General features: G+C 48.1%; 1 protein-coding gene across 1 annotated transcript; it reads right to left on the bottom strand.

The window, feature by feature from the left end:
- Positions 1 to 19,374: 19,374 nt before the first annotated feature.
- Positions 19,375 to 21,557, bottom strand: LOC118726400 (RNA-binding protein EWS-like). The gene is given in 2 exon segments (XM_036451135.1): positions 19,375 to 20,773; positions 20,775 to 21,557. Coding segments are annotated over 2 exon segments (1,947 nt in total). The 5' UTR covers positions 21,495 to 21,557; the 3' UTR covers positions 19,375 to 19,546.

Below are 21,557 nucleotides of genomic sequence, written 5' to 3'. Positions count from 1 at the left end.
TCATTGATCGGCTGTCTCCTGCATGCTCCCCTACTGGGGATTGAGCCCGTAACCTGGGCATATGCCCTGACCTGGGATCAAACCATGACCTGGTTCATAGGTCGATGCTCAGCCACTAAGATGTGCAGGCCAGGCCTTAATTCAATTTTGGCACTCCTTTGCACTTTTGAAGGGAGAAATGGTCATAAAATATGTAAAAGCCAAAAAACAAAAAAGTGGATCTGTCTGTACATCTAAAAAAAAAAATGTTAGAAATCCATTGTGCCACAAGGTGCACAAATTAATAAACAGTCATTGAGAGACCAGTAAGCACCAGGTGCTGTGGTAAGCACTGGGGATGGAGATGAAGGTACTTGTAAAAAAAAAAAAAATGTAAACATGGTGATCTAATCTGCATTAGATCTAGCAGAGAAAAATCAACAAGTTGATAGACCAGTATTAACTATACAGGCTTCCACAAAAGCAAGCCCAGGAGCTACGGGGCACAGGACAGGCACGTATAGCCCCAGAAGAACCTCAATAATATTTTAGAGGTGGCCGGATGAAGGCTATTAAGAAGAAGAAATCAGAAATGTGGTAAAAACCCAAGAGTGTTGTCACCAAAGGAGAAGAGATTGGAGAAGGAAGGTCTGGTCAACAGCAGCATATACCTCAGAAGGGTCAAATTTAAAGAGTCCTGCACATTACACCTTGGGACCAGGAAATGAGAGGTTATTGGGGTCATGGACCAGCGCAGTGTAGGTAGGGCTGGACATGCAGAGGCTCCCTAGAGCTGGGCTGAGGAGAGGAGCCAAGATAAGAAAATAAAGAGCCTAGGTGGGAGAAAATAGGAGACAGGGTCCCAGGAGGCCCAGGAGGCCCAGGGAGTGGCCAGGAGCAGGAAGAGGGTCTGCTCTTACTCCTGAAGGGGAGGATGCAGATAAGAATGGGTGTGGGTGCAAATTCATTCATAGGTCAAGGCCAGGAAGTTGAGGAAATAGAAGTTGGCTTCTATTTTTTAGCTCTAAAGAGAGAAGCAAAGTCATCTCCTGAGAGTGGGTGAGAGGTGATAACAGCAGCTTTGAGGAAAACTGAAGAACTGGAAAAAGTCGCTGAGAGGGAAAAAAAGAGGGAGCTGCCAGATTGAGAGGGAGAATTCTGGGCTGCCCTTGAGGGCCCCAGGACCACAGAATTGGATAGATGCTTATAAAGGGCTCAGCCGCTGGGCCCAGGTGGGGGAGAATCCAGACTCAGGATTCTTTAATCTTGCAAAAGTGATTTATGTACCCTGATCTGCAATAGCTGGGAGCCAGTGGGAAGTGTCAACTCTGGACCAGGTTGTCAAACAGAACTGTGAATGGAGACGGTGGAATTGCTAGCCTTCGCCATTTCCGGTTGGCTTCTGTGCACAGCACTTGTGTGGTTCAGAAGACAACGATGCTCTATATTTGGGTGGAAGTTTAGACAAAGAAAACGGTTGACTTTGTCTTGGCCAGAATTCCCCAGAAAGCAGAACTTTAGACAAAAGCTCACCTTCCGATATATTATGGGGGAGCGTGAGCCCAGGGAGCATATCTGAGGCTCGGGGCCAAAGCAAGGATGGCATGCGGGCCAAGGTGTTTGATCCTGTGTTATTGGGGCGGTCATATTCCGGGCCACTTGATTCAGAGGGACTGAGCAGCCCTGGGCAAAACATCTCAGGACCCACATCTGTGTTGGGGGAGTCAGGGGAAGACACCAATGGTTTCTGCCTCCATTGGGGAAAGGCTTGGCACAGGGGCCTGAGCCCTGCTTCCAGGATTCATCGGTCTGACACCCAGTGTGTGCCGATGAGGTGCCCTGGGTGGGGGCTGAGAGGTGCCAGCTTCCAGCCCAAGGCAGACACTGTCAGAGTGTAGAAGGAGCAGTCACAGAGCTGGCCGCAGCATTGGCTAGAAGGTCTCAAGTGCTACATACGGGGTGTCTGATACAAAGTCCGTTTTCAAGAAGAGAAACCTTACACTATCCTCCCAAAACTGCTATCTTACATTAGAATGGAGGAATATAAGATTTCAAATATCTTTTTAAAATTATTATTGATTGACTTTTAGAGAGAAAGAGAGGAAGGGAGAGGGGAAGAGAGAGAGCAAGATGGAGAGAAACATCAAATTATTGTTCCCCTTACTTATGCATTCATTGGTTGATTCTCATATTTGCCCTGACCAGGGACTGAACCCACAAACGTGGCATATCAAGACTGTGCTCTAACCCACTGAATTACCCAGCCAGGTTATTACAATGTTCTTTTTAGGGAAGCAGCACTAGGTTGGGGGTCATATGGACCTGGGTCATTGCTGAGTCATGTGATCTTGGAAATGATACTGAACTTCCTTGAACCCCTATATCTTCATCGGTGTATTAGAGATCTTTACACCATGTGTTATTTGTAGAGTTTAAGTATACGTATACATGCTTCATATAGCATCTTTAATAATAGGTGCCCAATTAAATGGAAGCTGTTTTTTTTTTTACTTCAGGGAAAAACTATTGCCCACAGAGCAATAACAGGGGAGTGACATGCTTACACTTCAAAACAGAAGTGAAAGAAGTTATTACATGGCTGCAGAAAACCAAAAAAGACTTCTAATGCTTCAAACACCCTAACAGCTTTTATCTACACATCTTGGAGTTTCTGGGAAAGCATCCATTTCAAATATTCTCTCTTGTCCCAGGCCATACACTCATTTGAGAGGCAGGCACCTTGATCAGGGACCAGAAATCAGCATTATGGGTGTATCCCATCAAGAAGGGGAAACTTCAGCCCTCTAGTTTCCTTTGCTCTGCCCACTCCTGGAGCGCGGGAAACACAGGTCTTCTTTCCCAGGAGATTCTTCTTCCCAACCTCAGATGGTGCAGGACACACACACACACACACACACACACACACACACACAGCTTCGTGTGCACAGGTGAGTGACTTTCAGAAGAACCAGAAACTTGAAGCACAGCAGAGGAGGAACCAAAATCTGCAGGTGGAGGGCTCCTCCCTCCTCCTCTACCCCTCTCCACCCCTAGCACCCCCCTCTCCTGCTTGGCCTGCATGATCCATCACAGAACCATATGGTTTGGGTTGTTCTTTATGAAAGTGATAGGAGCTCAATTTAAAGTACTAAACACACACACACACACACACACACACACACACACACACACACACACCCCTAGAGGAAGAAAGGTAAGAACTCACTCATTTTCTTGCCACCTATTAACAACTGTCAACATTTTGTTTATATTTCCTTCTGTCTTTTAAAAAGGCGTTTGTTTTACATGGCTATTTCACACTTTCTATAATTTTGTACTCCCTATTGAAAATTTAACATTGTGACATAATAAGCAGCAGTGCTGTATATGTTAAAGAAAAAAAGAACTTAGTTTAGGGTCAGGAGGGTCTGAGTATTCATCTGAGCTCTGCCACATACTCACTATATGATTTGGGGCATATTATTTATCTTTTCTGAGTCTCAGGGTTTTCATGTGTGTGATGAAGATAACAGACACGTCCATTCTCTGTCACTACTTTTCTGTGTGGCCCTCTATAAGCTCTGTGAGCACAAAGTCCCTTCTGATTAGCCCTCTGCTAAATCCCTGGAAGCTCTGGTGGTTTGAAGATGGCCACAAAGTCCTAGCCATTCCTCTCATCCAGAGGTAGAGTTTATTTCTCCACCCTTGGAATGTGGGGCTGGCCTTGCATGGTAGCCAGCCTCCAAGATGGCCCCAGTGTCCTCACTTCCTATTCCTTCATGCCCTGTCATAGTCCCCTTCACTGTGAATCAAGGCTAGTCTGTGTGAGAAAAGAGTGTGGAGGGAGGGACAAAGTCTGACTTTGGGGTCAGTGCACAAAGGGTGCTGAGGCCTCTGCCTAGCTCTCTTGGATCATTCGCTCTGGAGGAAGGCAGCCACCCTGTCATGAGGACATTTAAACAGCCTGTGGAGAGGCCCATGGACAGAAAAACATGAGTCTTCTTGACAAAGCAAGCACCAATCTGCCAACTCTATAAGTGAGCCCTCTGGGAAATGGATCCACCAGCCCCAATCAGACCTCAGATGAACACAGCTCTGGCTGACATTTTGACTGATTCTCATGAGATATCCCAGGACAGAAGCATCCAGCAAACTGCTCCACACTTCCTGACTAATCCATAGAAATTGAGAGATAAATACTGTATTTATCATTGTTTTAAACCACGAAGATTGGAGATTATTTGTTATGCAGCAGTAAGTAACTAATACCAATAAAATGGCCAATAAAATGCAACAGAAGTGGCATTCTGGGACTTCTGAGCCCAGACCTTTGGAGGACTAATAGTTTCTATTTCCTGGCTTTTGGAAATCAGTCACCAGGCTTTGAGAAGCCACTAGATGAGAACCGAGGCATGCCAGGTGAAATGGCCAGCTAACAGTCAACACCAACTGCCAGCTCATGAGAGAACATCCTGGAGGTTCCAGATGGCCACAGTTCCAAACCCCAGTCATCACCCTATGGAGCAAAAGAACCACACAGCTGAGCTCAGTCAACCCACAGACATGTGAACAATAGTAAAATAACTGTTGCCTGGCTAGTGTTGCTCAGTGGTTGAGCATTGACCTATGAAAAGTTCGATTTTCAGTCAGGGCGTATGCCCTGGTTGTGGGCCCAATCCACAGTGTGGGGTGTGCAGCAGGCAGCCAATCAATGATTCTCTCTCATCATTGATGTTTCCATCTCTCTTTCTCTGGAGTCAATAAAAATGTATTTTAAAACATAAAATAAAATAACGGTTGTTCTAAGCCTCTAAGTTTGGGGCCGATGTGTGCAGCAATATTTAACTAAAACACTGGCCCGGCACCTGGCGCATAGTTGGCTTTTTTAAAAAGTCTGGTGAATTTGTGGATGACCTCTGTTGGACTTCAGTTTCCTCTTCCATAAAACCACAGAGGTTGGGCCATTCCATTCTTACATCCTGCGAGCCTCCATCTCTACGTTTAACGGCTGCTTACCTGGATGCCTGCTACAGGGCCTCACTTGACTCTTTTTTTAAAATATATTTTATTGATTTTTTTACAGAGAGGAAGAGAGAGGGATAGGGAGCGAGAATCATCAACCAGCTGCCTCTTGCACACCCCCTACTGGGGATGTGCCCGCAACCAAGGTACATGCCCTTGACCGGAATCGAACCTGGGATCTTTCAGTCCGCAGGCTGACGCTCTACCAACTGAGCCAAAAACGGTTTCGGCTCACTTGACTCTTGTAGGAAGACCATGCTTGCGGTAATCTCTGTTCCTCACTCAGTTCCTTCTTCTTTCTCTCTGGGGCATGCACACACTCCAGGCACCTGGTCCCCACGAAGCTCTGGTGATTTTGAACGTGGGGCTGTGTAACTTGGGAAGAGGAGAGCAGCAGGGGCCCTCAGTCTCCTAGGCAGCACCTGCTCAGTTTAGTCAGAGGAAACTGGAAACAGTCCCATGGGTCCTTGGGACACACAGGCAAAGAGCAGAACAAACGCAGACTACATGTCCCCTCTACCTTCCTCGAGGCCAAGTCCCATCGTTGTCTTTTGGCTAGAAAACGGCTGGCCTCTTTCACAGTATCCAAGGCCCTGGCCAAGGTTCCTCAAGTAGAGACAGTCTCTGCCTCTGAAGGCTGATGCTCAGCCTCTGCTTTATAGGTTCCCTTGTCTGCCACAGAGGCGCCATGATTTTATTAGCGTGGCCATTCGGGGTGGTAGAGCTCAATCATTCCCATAAAATTTTTTTCAAAGGGCTGGAGAAGTCAAGTAGCTAGCCTGAGGTCACGAGGCAAACTCCCCTTCCTGGTGGAATTAGAATTGCTTCCCTCCTATTTCCCAATCACCCACCCACTCCTTCCTACATCCACCCGTCACTCGTGTTACTCTGAGAAACCACGGCGTGACCCATTCAGAAGAGCTATTGGCCCTTCCTGACTATCAGTCAGCCCCAAAGCATTGTCATCATTGCTGTAATTAGTCAGATCTCTCTCTCATTAAGCTAGGAAGATCTATCTGCCCAGTCTTTAGAAAGTCACCGAGTTTCTAGAAGCTGGAGGGGCGGGGGAACCACGATGTTCTTTGTGTATGCAGTCAGAACATACGGATTGAAAACCTACTGTCTTCTAGGTGCTCTGCAAGGTGCTAGAGACAGCAGTGAGCGATACCCAGGTCCTGCCTGCAAGGAGCTGGCTGTCTAGGGCGGGAGTCTTCCCTCCTCTTTGTGCGAGTTACGCTGGTGAACATCGCATACCTGAGCTCAGCTCACGGTACGGTTTTCACACGTTTCAGAGCAGAGGAGAAACCACAGCGCCTCCCTTTATGCCCTTTACCCAACCTTTACCCAACTGTCTGTGATCTCCCGTGGATGCCTGACAATCATCTCACGTTCAAATTCTTCTAATAGAGCTCATGGTTGCTGCCAGCCCCCATCCTAGTCAGTGGCACCACTGCCCACCCATTTAGCAATGGTCACGTCTCCTGGTCACATCTGATCTCCTGGTCTCCTGGTCACATCTGATCCACGAGCAAGTTCCGGTTTGGGCACATCCAAACTCTAACTCTGCTCTGTCTGCTTCTCTCCATCTCCACAGCCGCCATTGGCTTTCATCTGGATTCTCTGCTTTTAATCTCCCTCAGCGCTTCCATTTTAAATTGATCCTCACAGACCTCAAATGAGCGTTCAATCCTGGCCAGCAAGCTTGTATTTCCTGAGCAAATTCACTTTCCCCCTCCCTGAGACACCTGATTGCCCTCTCTTCAGATACCCAGCACCTCCCTGCCCCCTCAGCTGCTGACCTCATCTCATCCTTCTCTGGAAATACAGGCCCAGCCAGACAGAACTCACCCATCATCTGAGCGCCAAGTCTTTCTGTGGCATTTGCATGCACGCCCTCTGTTATCTGCCCTTGGCCTATGAAAGGCCTACTTTCTCTGGCTTTCTAGGAATTCACGGCTGTAATTATGTCCTTTCTTTCTCCCACATAATTTCTTTTTTCCCATCAACACACAAACGTGCTCTAGTATCTCTCTTCCGCACACCCTCTACTCTGGTCCAAGACTCCCCAATGCCGAACATTCTGCTATCTTTTCTCCAAATGATTTCTTCCCTTTCCGATTATCCTCTTTAACGTGCTCCAAAGTGGCTCCTGCCATCTTGGTTTTCTTATCTTCTTTCACGTGGGCCCCTCCACTGCTCCCCTGACCCAGCTCTTGTCATGTCGTTGATGACCTCCACTCTGCCGAATCCAGAGCTCACTTCCATGAGCTTTCTTGACCCTGACTCGGTCTTTTTCAGAACATCTGATGGCTGCCTCTCACTGCATCCCAACCTTCTGCCCTTCATCTGGTCTCCCAGATTCCCTCCAAGTCCTAGCAAGCTCTGCCACCCGGATCACACGTTGCCAGTGGCCTGTTTCTTGCCCAGGTGACTGGCCTTCAATAGAAACCTCAGTCTACTCATTGTGTCTGTTATGACCACCAAACAGTGTCCCCACAAACCTTTTCTCTTCACCTTTAACACAGGGGTTGGAAAAGGAAAACTTCACACGCTGATATGGGAGCATGACAGGACTGCTGGTGTTTCTTTTCCTCTCTCTCAGTTTCTACTAATGCCTTTCTAATGGTGTTTGGGCAACAGAGAAAATGTGGGCGCCAAAAAATAAAATGCCCGATAAGAAGAATTGGCCCCAGTCTGCAAGGATCTCGCTGTGGGTGGAGTGCCAGGGAGGAGGTGCTCAAGGCGGGCAGCGATCCATGGATGTGGAAGCCGGGGCCCGGCTGGCACCACTCAAGGCTCCCATGCAGCTGTGATTGTATCTCAGTGACAGAACTCATGCATCCGCTGCAGTTCTGGTTGGTGTTGATGCTGACAGGTGCCAGGGAACGCTTTGACATGTCTTCTCCCCTTTTACATGTCAATCGACATCCAATCCCAATCTTTTCCATCAATATCCACCCCGTTCTCAGACCTCTTCACCTTTACCAAACTCTTTCTCCAGTAAAGATGAAATTGAGCTTGTCACCCTGGTAAGTCATTCCCTTTGGCCCTGGCTTGTGATGCAGAATGGCCTGGGTCCCTCTGGTCTTATATATCTTTTTGTCACGCTTCTCCAAAGAGTGATGTAAGTAATTACTAGCATCTCTATCCTTGAACTCCAGGAGAGCAGAGATTGGATCTTATCTCTTCACTCTTCTGCAAGACCAGCCCATCCAAGGCCCTCAGCTCTCCTCTTCCCCTTGGCCCTCATGGACACATGTTCTATCCAGCTAGAGTTTGGAGAAGTCCTGTCTGCCTCTAGCCTTGTCTATCATAAAGAAAGACAGAAAAAAGAAAAATTTCCACAAGCTGAGTTGAGATATTTTCAGGCTAGGGGCTCCTGGAATGAGCCAGAGTGCTCGCTCTCACTCCACCATGGTGGGACAGACATCATTTCTTTCTATGCCTCAGAAGCTTCAAACTGACAAGATTCACCAAAGGAACCGAGCAGCACCATGAGAAAAAAAGAGTCAGAATCCTTAGGATGGAGTTCCTAGGCCTGGGACAAAGCACAAAGTCTGTTCCAGATGTGGTCGGAGGAGGACGGTGGCTCCAGTGACTTTATATCCAACATCCCCTGAACGCAGTTAAACCCCAGTAGCAGTATTTGTGTAAGAGAGTGAACCTGCCTTAAGAGATCTCATTTCCTAAATCACGTGGAAAATATAAGGATAGGTAGAAAATCCTGTTTCTATGGCCAAGCCAGAAGAGAGGCAGGGTGTGCTAAGTCTTGCTTTCCCTTCACTCTTGAACACTGAAAATCCAAGACCTACAGGGGGGTACCGTGTGGTCTGCAGTCTTTTATCAGCCTCCCCTTTGGGGTTTGTCCCACTGGGGACCGGCTGCACAGACAGCTCATGTCTGACTGCTGACGCTGGCAGCGCTGGCCAGGTGAGGCCTGTGTGTTCTGGAAAAAGAAGGCAGGAGGGTGGATAGAAGGTACCAGCCCCCTGGCCGACAGGATGGAGGGTGGGAAGAGGGAGAAGGAAGGAGGGAGGGAGGGGAGTAAAACCACAGAGCGGTGTGCGTACAGTGACCAGAGGCCCTGTGACCTCTCCTAGGGGACAGCCGCCAATGCTCAGTGCTCACCTGTATCCATAAACACGAAACAGTTTGCTTTTAAGCTTTAAAGCGATAGGCGAGTTTCCTCACTCCCCAGTTCCGGACAGTTCCAGAAATTTAACCACACCGGTACCAATGACCGGGAAGTGTATGCATTAAATTGTCATCAGAGCATTGATTATAATTCAGAAGAAGATTCTAAGAAGTTTAAAGAATGAGGATCACATCTTTAAGACTCTTTCCAGTTCTGTAATCCTACTTTAAAAAAAAATAAAGTTTTAGTAAAACAAAATCAACTCATATGTTATGGTTTTAGGGAGACCTTAATTCTTGTTTGATGGCAAGAGGGAGTTGAGCAAAACTGTTCTAAAACTACAATTTTTCCCTGCCTTTTTGTACTAATTAGGCAGAATAGGAATTATGGGGCTGGCCTCTCTTGTAGATTATATTTTCTCTAAGAGAAAATATAATATAATATTTTATAATATTAATATAATATTTTATTTTATTTTATTTTATTATTTTTTACTGATTTTGTACAGAGAGGAAGGGAGAGAGATAGAGAGTTAGAAACATCGATGAGAGAGAGTCATCGATCAGCTGCCTCCTGCACACCCCCTACTGGGGATATGCCCGCAACCAAGGTACATGCCCTTGACCGGAATCGAACCCAGGACCTTTCAGTCCCCAAGCCGACGCTCTGTCCATTGAGCCAAACCTGTCTTGGCAATATTTTATATTATAAATATAATATAATCTTTTATATTAGCTATTTTAAACATATATAAAAAACAGAGAGAATAATCAACATATGTATACCCATAACCCAGCTTTATCAATGATCAATGCATGACTAATATATTTCAATATTTTTTTTTTTTTACCAATCCCCTATTTCTCCTTCGACTGGATTATTTTAAATAATAATTATAAATATTATTTCACGTGTAAATATTTCACTCTGTATATCTAGGAAGGGCTCTTTAAAAAGACATAACCACAATACCATTAGCACGCCTAGAAAATGAACAATAACTCCTTAATACCATAAAATATCCAGCCAGAGTTCATTTTCCTGAAAATTTTCTTTCCTATCTGGTGCTGTGCATTTATCGAGAGACTTAAAAACGCTTAGACTTGATATACTTTGCTTCTAGAAATATTTCCTGATTCCAGAAAAAGCTTTCTTTTTAAAAAAAAAATATATATATTTTATTGATTTTTTACAGAGAGGCGGAGAGAGGGATAGAGAGCTAGAAACGTCGATGAGAGAGAAACATCGACCAGCTGCCTCTTGCACACCCCCTACCGGGGATGTGCCCGCGGTGTGCCCGCAACCAACGTACATGCCCTTGACCGGAATCGAACCTGGGACCTTTCAGTCCACAGACCGATGCTCTACCACTGAGCCAAACCGGTTTCGGCCAGAAAAAGCTCTCTGCATAAAGACATTTTCTACAGCTTATTTATAACCATGAAATTAGGCAAGAAATTAAATGACACACGAGGTGAATGGTTAAGTACGTTAAGGTAAAACCCAACAAAATAGCACTGTGATTAGGGAAGGCAGTGACGTGAGAGGTCTCACTCCACCATTTCCTATGAAGACTTTTTGAAGCACCATTTTACTCGCAGACAAAATATGAGTAATAATTGTATCCACCTAATGAGGTGGGCACTACCATTATGCGGACTGAGTAAAGATGCACTTAAAACACTCAGCAAAGTGCTTGTCTGGCTCCAAATGAGCCCTCACTATATGGTCATGTACAATGTGCAGTGATAAGTGTATTTATGAAGAATTGTAGTAAAATAAAAAAAAATAATTATAATATCAAGTTTAAACGTTACTAAATATTATACTGCCTTTGCTGGTTTGGCTCAGTGGATAGAGTGTGGGCCTGCAGACTGAAGGGTTCTGGGTTTGATTCCAGTCAAGGGCCCGGGTTGCAAGCCCTTGCAATTCTCAGTGGGGGGCATGCAGGAGGCAGCCAATCAATGATTCTCTCTCATCGTTGAAATTTCTTTCTCTCTCTCCTTTTCCCTTCCTCCCTGAAATCAATAAAAAACATATTTTAAAAAATTATACTGCCATAATCATGTCAAGAAAAAGTGTCCAGAGTTAATATATCAAAATAATAAATTATCATTGTGTGGTGGTCCTCCCCAAAAGCCTGCTTTTGTAAAAGCAAAGCTAGCTCATTGCAGAAGATTTGGAAAGTGAAGAAGAAGAAAAAAGTAAGACTTGAGCAATTAAGAGGGCAATCTTACGATTTTCTTTTTAAAATCAACAATGCCTATCCCTGCAATTACTGGCCACCAAGCCCGTTATCGCCACCTTGTGGTCAAACTAAGAAACTACTCTTAGACAAAAATTCAGGGAATCATTAAACTGCCACTATTCTATTAAATATATATATATATAAAAGGCTAACATGCAAAGTGTCCCCTCAAGAATTCGACCGGGAGCAGAAACCAGTTTGGCTCAATGGATAGAGTGTCGGCCTGTGGACTAAAAGGTCCCGGGTTCGATTCCAGTCAAGGGCACTTACCTTGGTTGTGGGCACATCCCTGGTGGGGGGGTGAGCAAGAGGCAGATGGTCGATGTTTCTCATCGACATTTCTAACTCTCTACCCCTCTCAATTCCTCTCTGTGTAAAATCAATAAAAATATATTTTTTTAAAAATTAAAAAAAAAAAAAAGAATTCGACTGGGAGACCGGGAGTTCCATCACTCACTGTGACATGTGCTGACCACCAGGGGGCAGCACAGAACATGGCGGATGACCAGAAGCGGTGGGCACTGAGGGAGCAAGGGAAGCAGGAGGAGAGGCAGGGAATCTAATTGGTCCTGATTGCCTGCCAGGCCTAAAGACCCTACCCGTGCACGAATTTCATGCACTGGGCTCTAGTAGCTTCATAAATAACATAACTGTTACCCTGGTCTTCTACCATGAGACCTCCAACTCGGTTCATCTCAGTCCATGGACACTAGGGGGTATCCAGAGAACCTCATGTAATTGTTCATAGGAGAGAAACATGGTTCAAGGATTTCATATGAGTGGTCCATTATACATATACTAGAGGCCTTCCTTCCCCTGGCTGCCAGCACCGGTTTTCCTCCAGCACCTAGGACCCAGGCTGCAGTAGAGCCAAGCCTTCAGCCTTCAGTGGAGTCAAGTCTTCAGCCTTCAGGCTTGGCTTCAGCTACACCAGAGCCTTCAGTCTTCAGTCTCCGGTTTGTGCCTGTGTATGCAAATTAACTAGCCATCTTTGTTGGGTTAATTTGCATAGTCACTCCTGATTGGCTGGTGGTGCATCATGGAGGTATGGTCAGTTTGCATCTTTCTCTTTTATTAGTGTAAATCCTGCATGAATCTGACTCACCTATCTCAGAGGTAGTCTATGTTCAGCCTGAGGCTTTCTGAAAACGGGTCCAACTTTCATAGAGGAGCCCAGCTGCCTGCCACCAGTGCAGAGAAAACCCAACTGACACGCCCAATAGAAAACCACCCGATAGAGGGGTGCCCTGGAGGAGCTTGCACATGGGTTCCCCGTAACTCCACCCGCATCTGATCCTCCCGGGTCACCCCTGTTCTGCAAGGACTAAACCAGCTCTGCAAAGCTTCAGCTTCCTTTCCAGCAAAGTGGAGGGAGCAGACCCCGGGGCCCCAGAGACTGGCGCCTGGGCCAGCTGCAGCAGAATCATTTGGGGAATCTTTGACAGGATGAGTTTTGTTGCTTCTGCCCCAAGATGCTGATGCAAGCGGTCAGGGTCCCTTCCGACCTGCCAGTCTCTGTCTTCTAACTGCAGAGTCTGGAAGACATCCTCCTGAGCGTGGCTTTGCTTCAAGGACATCCATCCAAAAGTGACACAGAGGACACCAAGCGGAAGAGCAGGACTCTGGAGACGGGGTCCGTCTGGGCTCTGCCCCTTCACCTGGCTCAGCGGGATCTCTTCATCTGGGAGCTGAAGATGACAACGTTCATACCTACCCCCCAGAATGACTGTGCAGTGAAGGTGAAATTATTTATCTTCATTATTTAATTATACTTACATTTACATCTAATTATAGTTATTTGATAAATGCAAAGCCCAAAGCCCTTAAAATAGTGTCTAACACGTAAGAGTTAGTAGTAGTAGTGATTATTTTAACTGTTACTATTATATACAGATGGGTATCTTTAAATAAACTCCTCTCTTGACATTCTTCCATTGATTTTTAGAAAGAGTGGAAGAGAGAGGGAAAGACAGAGAGAAATAGCGATGTGAGAGAAACACAATGTTTGCTGCATGAACCCCAACCAGGGCCTGGGCCGGGGAGGAGCTTGCAACCAAGGTACGTGCCATTGACTGGAGTTGAACCTGGGACCCTTAGGTCTTCAGGCCAACGCTCTAGCCACTGAGCCAAACTGGCTAGGACTAAAAGATATAATTCTTAAAGAAATCTTTAAAAAGTACCTATGGGGATAGTTAAAATATAGGGTGCAAACCATCCCCCTACTTACCCTTCTGAGGTGAATCCAGGTGGAACACCCAGGACAAGGACGAGCTGTACCATCTACAGAAGTGATGCTGCCTGGGGAATGGTGCTCAAGGAGATGTAGGAAGAGGCAAGGACAACTGTGGTTGATAAGGGTCCTTTCTCAAAGCCTCAGTACATGATGATCCTGAACAAGGGTTTCCTGAAATGGGCACTGATGCAGGGATCAATATTGGTCATTAAGGTCCTAGATCACACCAGTACTTTGACCCCATCCATGATGGATGCCCAGTCTCCTCCAAACCCAAGGCACACATCTGCCAGGCCTGGCTGTCCCCGATCCAGCTCCCACCTGGACCTTTGCCCGGAGCTGCCTCTGCCCAGAGAGACCTCTCACCCCGTCTTCATGTCACAGATGAAAGGGAGGTGATAAAAACATTCTAAAGTTGGTTGGGTGTGATCCCATGCACTGAAGGGTTGCCGGTTCAATTCCTGTTTTGGTCACATGCCCGGGTTTGCAGGCTTGGTCCTGGTGGGGCGTGCAGGAGGCAACTGATGGAGGATGTTTCACTCTCTCCCTCTCCTTCCCTCTCTTTAGAAACCAATCTTAAGAAATCTTAAAATTGACTGTGGTGGCGGTTGCAGAACTTCAAATATACTAAAAACCATTGAGTCATAGGCTTTAAAAGGATGAACTCGATGGTAGGTGAATTCTCTCTCAATCAAGTTGTTATTAAATATACATTATACCCATCCATATATTTATGGCCGTTCCGCAGCCTGTGCCACTGAGGAGACGAAGATGGATGTCGCGTTGGCTAGCTTCCAACTTTAAAACAGAATAATACAAGACGAACTTGGCAGGGAAGAGGGGTACGTGTGTAAGAGGGCTATAAATAAGACCTTGGCTTTGAGCTGTCAGATGCAAGGTGCTGATTAGGCCTGCTTATCTGTGACCCTGCGAGGGGCCAGGCGTGGTCTCCATCTGCTTACCGAAGGACCAGAGTGCTACGATCGAGCTAGGAAGGAAGAAAACTCCTCCCATGATGCTAGAAATCTATAATTAAAAGCATAAATGTCACGTTCCAGGCGCCGGAGGCATTCAGCATGTCTCTCTCCACAGGCGTGCTCAGAGGCGGCGGTCTGAAGAATTCTGTGAATTGTTTTAGAAAAGGAAAGGAGGGGCCCTGTGAGTGGAGAAGGAGGGGGCTGGTGGGGATTCCCAGCCTGCGGGTGCACAGCTGGACACATTCTGTGGGCTCATGCAGCAGCATTAGGGATGTTCTCCACCAGCTGCCGCAGGATATAAGCTCCAGGCAGGCAGAGCGCTCTTGTTTGTCCTGTTCATTGCTGCATACCTAAGGCGGGTGTGCAATATATTTTTTCGGCATGCGTGGAATAAGTGAACATTTAAATATTAGATTTGACTTCTGTGTCTGACTAAGACAGAGTAACAGGGACCAGCCTGAAACAACTTAAAACCCAAACAAAATATATGAAACGGCCGGGACCGGTTTGGCTCAGTGGTAGAGCTGTCGGCCTGAGGACTGGGGGTCCCTGGTTGGATTCCGGTCAAGGGCATGTAGCTTGGTTGCGGGCACATCCCCGGTGGAGGGTGTGCAAGAGGCAGCTGATCGATGATTCTCTCTCATTGATGTTTCTAACTCTCTATCCCTCTCTCTTTCTCTCTGTGAAAAATCAATAAAATATATTAAATATATATATATGTGAAACGGCCCGGTTGGCGTGGTTCAGTGGTTGAGCACGCGCGCACACACACACACACACACACACGCACACACACACACACACACACGCATCAATTTTCAGGCGAGAGCTGAGCAACTAATTTTCCCACATAAAAGGTATTCTTCCTTCTCTTGTTATTATAGGCTGGGCAAAAAAAGACAAAATAAAAACACCCCGAGTCTGGCAAGGAAAAACAAGAACAACATAAAATTCGATTTGAAACTGGAAATAATCATTGTGTCTACAATCCTAAAAAAGTCAATCAATCAAGGAGTAGCTGTTAGAGCTGGTCTTCCGTTAGGCAGAAGGATCTGAGTCATAGTTTTCCTCCCTCAAATGCCTCTCCACCTGTATTTCCGTGAGGGTTAAAGTCCCACCGACCCCCAGAGCCACTGGTTCCAGACCCACTGGCGCCCTCTGTATCCCCTCCTTACTTACCCCATCAAGTTACCCAGGCCTGGAACTTCTTTAAATCCACAACAGAAACAAACTGTGGATGGGGGCTGCTGATGGTCCGTGTGCGATTAAAGAAATTTGGGGCATGCTCCCTCAGCTGCCCCGTCTTGGAAAATTCCTGACATATTAGTATATTAAGGGATTTGTTGCGACTTAAAAAGAACACTTAAACCTAGAGTTTTCTAAAGGCATTTTGCCACGGAACCCCTTTGCGCTGAACATCCATCACTGTCTGAAGGAGGACTGGTGTTCCTCGGTACAGTCTGGGAACCACGGGCCTTCACCGGCTCCAGTTCAGGTCCCCAGCCTAGCACACAGACCTCCAAGAGGGGCCTGCCTGCCTGCCTCTCCAGTTTCACCTCCTCTTGTGCCTTAGGTCAACCTCCTTGCTCCAGCCACACCTCCCTGCTCACATCTCCTCATGCACGCGAGGGTGTTCATGCCTCCAAGCTCTTGCCTGAGCCATCTCCTCAGCCCAGACTGCTGTTCCCTGCTTCCCTCCTGCAGATGCCTTGAGACTGGCTGAGATGCCTCCTGCTCTGGAAGGGGCTTCCCAAGGCTTCGAATCGGAGCTAATTGCCCCCTCAATTGCACCAGCCCTGCACTGGGCACTTACCTGTAGGACAGCATGTCTCCCTCTGCATATTGACAGATATTCATTTCCCATGCTGTCTCCGGTGGTAGGCTGTGAATTTCTCAAAGGTAGGACTGTGCTTCCTTTATTTCATAATAGGCATTTGCCAGCTGAACTTCCTCTTGTCTTCTAGTCTATTTTCTTAATATATTTTCCTCATTATACAAGTAATTCACGCCCATTTTGTTATATATACATATATCTTTATATATGCAAAGAAGAAATACCCATAATCCTAGAGGGATCAAGTGGATGAGTCTCAAGCTAATGCTAACATAAGAATAACCTGCGTGAGCTTGTTAAAAAGAGAGGTGCTGCCCAGCCGGAATGGCTTGGTGGTTGAGCATCAACCTGTGAACCAGGAGGTCCCGGTTCGATTCCCAGTCAGGACACATGCCTGGGTGCAGGCTCGATCCCCAATGGGCAGACAATCAATGATTCTCTCTAATGATTGATGTTTCCATCTCTCTCTTCTTCTACCTTCCTCTCTGAAATCAATAAAAATAGTTTGTTTGTTTTTTAAAGAGAGAGGTGCTCACTAAGTGTCTATTGGATAAAGAAGATGTGATATAATATTACCCAGCCATAAAAAAAATGAAATCTTACCATTTGTGACAGACCTAAGTGTATTATGCTGAGTGAAATAAATCAGACAAGAAAGACAAATGCCTTCTGATTTCACTTATAGTAACATGTGGAGTCTAAAAATCCATAAAAATGAACATACAAAACAGAATGATGGTTGCCAAGGCAAGGGGGTCGGGGGACTGGGCAAAAATAAGTGAAGTGATTTAAGAGCAAAAATTGTCAGTTACAAAATAGTCATGGGGATGCAAAGTTCAGCATAGGAAATATAGTCAATACTATTGTAATATCTGAGTATGGTGCCAGGTGGGTCCTGTCTAACCACTGTGCTGCACACCTGAAACTAATATAATATTTCAATATTGTAAATGAAACATTAACACTATATTTTAATAGAGATGCTCAATCCACAGCTTTGCCACCCAGCTTCTGCCCCAGTGCATGTGTGCACGTGTTTAATACACTTCCAGCTCATTCTAAAACACATATGTCATTAACGGTCACTGTTCAGGCGATTTCCGACATTTCTGAGCCATAAACAAGCCTATGGTAAACAGCACTGCACACTCAGCTCTATCTACAGGCCCACTGCCCGCCTGGGGCCGCTTCCTAGAGATGAAGCTACTGAGCTAAGGGCCGTCTGCTGTTTAAGGCCTTGGGACCTTCTTTTCAGAAAGAGTTCGCCTCTCCCCTCTCCCTCCAGCAGCTTAGGGGGCTGCTTGTCTCATCACACCCCACAATTACAGCCACTTTGGACGAGAAAGAATACAAGAATAGTGGCTATTAAATGTGAAAGAGAAATTGCCAAGCTGGGTGATTTTTTAAGAGGAACATTTAGCGAGCTTTTGAAGTATAATTACTGTTTCAGCCAGCCGAACCAGAGGCTCATTATTTTCTTTCATCGCATGGTTGGCAATTTTGTCAAAGCTCTGAGCACCCATCACTTCATCTGTTTCCTTGGGCTTATGCTATTTGTGTGTTTTCCTAGAAGAGTCTCCTTCTCTCTTCCCCCCTTACCCCCTCCCTCCCTCCCTTCTTCCTTCCCTCCCTTCCTCCCTTCTTCCCTCCCTCCCTCCCTCCCTTGAGTTTCCTGCTTCCTGGAGCCTCAGCTAACTGGCAGGTCCCCTCCCCTGAGATGCACCCACCCTGCAGGCAGGGGGTCGACAGCCTACCACCTAGAATGTTGCCCAAAGCGCAGTATTCTTAGTTGTCAGATTTCACGTTTTCTCCTTTTCTGCCTCCATCCAACTCTGGCAAGCAAGGGTGCCCCTAGCAGAATTTCTGTCTGGCTCCACCTGCACCTAAGGAAGAAGCCCCTTGGCCAGCGGGTTCGGGCCTCGCAATGGGAGAGGCCACAGCTCCCTCCCCTGTGCCCACCGGGCGGAGGGTCTGCCTGAGCTCCCATGTTGTCCCAGGGGGAGAGGACCGTGCTGCCCAAGTCCATGGACAACACCTTTACATGTGCAATGTTCATCCTCTGCCTGGCTGTTCCCCAGCTAGAAATCTCTCCCAGAGGATGCTGTCTGCAGGGACTTTCCCTGCTGTTTGCAACTGGGGAGGGAGCCCACGATCCAAGCATGTGCCCTTGACCAGAATTGAACCTGGGACCCTTTTAGTCTGCAGGCCCTAGTTGGTTTGGTTCAGTGGATAGAGTGTTGACCTACAGACTCAAGGGTCCCAGGTTCGATTCCGGTCAAGGGCATGTACCTTGGTTGCAGGCACATCCTTGGGGGGGGGGGGGGGAAGAAGGGGGAGAAAGAAGGCGCGCAGGGGGAATGCAGGAGGCAGCTGGTTAATGCATCTCTCTCATCGATGTTTCTAACTCGCTCTCCCTCTTCCTTCCTCTCTAAAAAAGAAGCAACAGTCCTTGCACTTGAAAGAATACGAGGCAGTTGCACCAGGTAGTTTAAAATACTGCGTCAAAAGAGAAAAAGGAAAAAGACAGTGAGGCAGACCTGCATGGATGGCAGAAAAAATATCTACTATTACATGAAGATAGCTAACGTTTACTGAGGACCTACTGCATGCCAGGCACCACGGAGAAAAGGCTAAAGCATGTGAATCTGCCGCCTGGTGAGATGGGCACGGCCAGGGTTTGTAGCTAAACAGAAACGAGGCTGGAGGGAACTGTGTGGTGTACTCAGCGGGGACATAGTTTGAATGAGGGTTTTCTTTTTATTTATTTATTTATTTATTTATTTATTTATTTATTTATTTTGTTTATAAACATTTGGAATTTTATTAAAAAAAAAAATCACAACCATGAACACCGTTACAGTTAGAGGCCCTCTTGGCATGCTCACAGGGCTCCCGTCAGTTAGTTAAACAACCATCTTTAAAAGGAAGAAAGAAAACTCGGCACACTACCGTTGAACTTGTTTTAATGTTTCTTCACAAATGGTGAAAAATACTAAAGTACAGACAAGGAATAATCATAATGTTGTGGCCAACATTATAAATATGGAATTATAAATTTAAAACATTTCTGGTTTAAAAAATAAATCTGGTAGCCAACGCAGCCTGCGGGGTCTCTCATCTAGTAGGGCCGGTCTCTGCGCTCCTGGCGGTGCTCGCCTTTATCCATCTTCCCGGGTCCTCCACGCCCGCCTCTCCGTCCTCCCATCTGCTCCATCAGAGGCCCAGGAGGACCCCCGGGGCCGCCCCGTCTGCCGCCACCGAAGCCGCCGCGGTCCATGCCCCGGCCGCCGCGGAAGCCGCCTCTGTCCCCGCCGCGGCCGCCTCGGAACATGCCGCCGGGCCCGCCGCGGTCCATGAGGCCGCCTCTGCCTCCCCGCATGCCGCCGGGCCCGCCTCTCCCGCGGTCGCCGCCCGGGGGCGGGAAGGGCGGCGGGAGGAAGCCCTCAGGCTTCGGGGCCTTACACTGGTTGCATTCTGTTCTCCAGGCGAAATTCTGGTTGCCACACCCCGGGTTGGGGCACTGCCAGTCTCCGGCGCGGTGCTGCACGTTGCCGCCTCCGGAGGGGTTTCCCCGGGAGCCCCGGGGCCCGCGTGGCGGGAAGCCGCCTCTGTCTCCTCCTCGGCCTCCCATGCGGCCCATGGGGCCGCCGGGACCTCCTGGGCCCCCCGGACCTCCCCGCAGCGGCGGCGGCATCCCCCTGCCCTCCCGGGGCGGCATGCCCCCCCGCATGCTGTTCATCGGGGGCTTCTTCCGGGCCAGGGAGACCTTCAGCTTGCTGCCCTGGAAATCCTTCCCGTCAAACCAGTCCACGGCCGCCTTGGCAGTCGGCGGGTCCTCATAGGACACTGTGGCGTCGCCTTTGGGCTTTCCCGTTTCCTTGTCCAAGTAGATGTGGATCATGGGCTGTCCAGTTCTCTTGTTCATCTTAACCACGCCGCACTGCTTGAAGAAGTCTGCCAGGTCGTCCAGAGTCACATTGTCATTTAAGCCTTGCACATAAATGGCACTATTGTCAGAGTCTAAATCAAGATCCGGTCCTTCATCCATGGGTCCACCAGGCTTATTGAAGCCACCTCGCTCTCCAGCGCTGCCCATTCCACCGCGTCCTCCTCCCCGCCCACCTCTGCTCATGCCTCCACGATCAAATCCCCCTCTTCCCCTGCCCCGGCTATCAGGGCCACTCATGCTCCGGTTCTCTCCGGGTCCGGAAAATCCGCCCGACTCCTGCCCATAAACACCCATGCTGCTGGGGTGGTCCTGTCGGAATGAACTCTGCTGCCCGTAGCCGCTGCTCTGCTGGCTATACTGGCTCGGAGCCTGGCTGTAGGATCCAGTCTGGGGGGGGGTAACTAGTGGGCGGCTGCTGCCCATAGCTGCTTTGTTGGCCATAGCTACTCTGCTGTCCATAGCTGCTCGGCTGCCCATAGGTGTTCTGCTGAGAGTAACTGCTCTGATCATAACTAGTCGGCTGTGAAGAAGAATAGCTGGTGGGAGGGTAGGACGGTGGCGCGGTGACGGGCTGCATGGGGTAGCTCCCCGGCACCTGGGGGTAGCTGTAGTTACTCTGTCCGTAGCCCAGGCTGGGCTGGTTGTAGCCCCCCGTGCTGGACTGAGGCTGGCTGCTCTCAGCGGGCTTGTTGCCATCCTGCGGTCTTGCAGGTGCAGTGGTTGCCGGCTGCTGCCCGTAGGCTGGGTAAGCAGGCTGAGTGCCGTACGCAGACTGAGCTGCATAGGAGGCCTGAGTGGTGGTGACCGTAGCAGTGGTGGTGTCGTAAGCACCAGTGCCATACCCTTGGACAGGCTGACTGTAGGCCTGGGGGGCAGCTGGCGTGGTGTAACCTGCGGGGGGCTGTCCGTAAGAAGTGGCGTAGGCCGTCTGCCCGTAGGTAGCAGTGGTCTGAGCCTGGGTGTAGCTGACATCAGTGGGCTGTCCATAGGTTCCATAACTTTGCTGCCCATATGCCTGCGTGCTCTGTGTGTATCCTTGAGTGGGCTGCGCGGTGTAAGCGCTGTAGCCCTGCTGGGCTGCAGCTTGGCTGTAGGTACTGTAATCCGTGGACGCCATTTTCTCTCCTTCCTCCTCGTTCTCTCAACGTCCGTCTCCCTCTCCCTTTCCCCCGCGGCGCCG

This window comes from Pipistrellus kuhlii, unplaced genomic scaffold (assembly GCF_014108245.1).
Source record: "Pipistrellus kuhlii isolate mPipKuh1 unplaced genomic scaffold, mPipKuh1.p scaffold_m20_p_22, whole genome shotgun sequence".
Classification (NCBI taxonomy): domain Eukaryota; kingdom Metazoa; phylum Chordata; class Mammalia; order Chiroptera; family Vespertilionidae; genus Pipistrellus; species Pipistrellus kuhlii.
The sequence above is the reverse complement of the archived record's forward strand: the minus strand, read 5'-3'. Positions and strand labels throughout refer to the sequence as shown.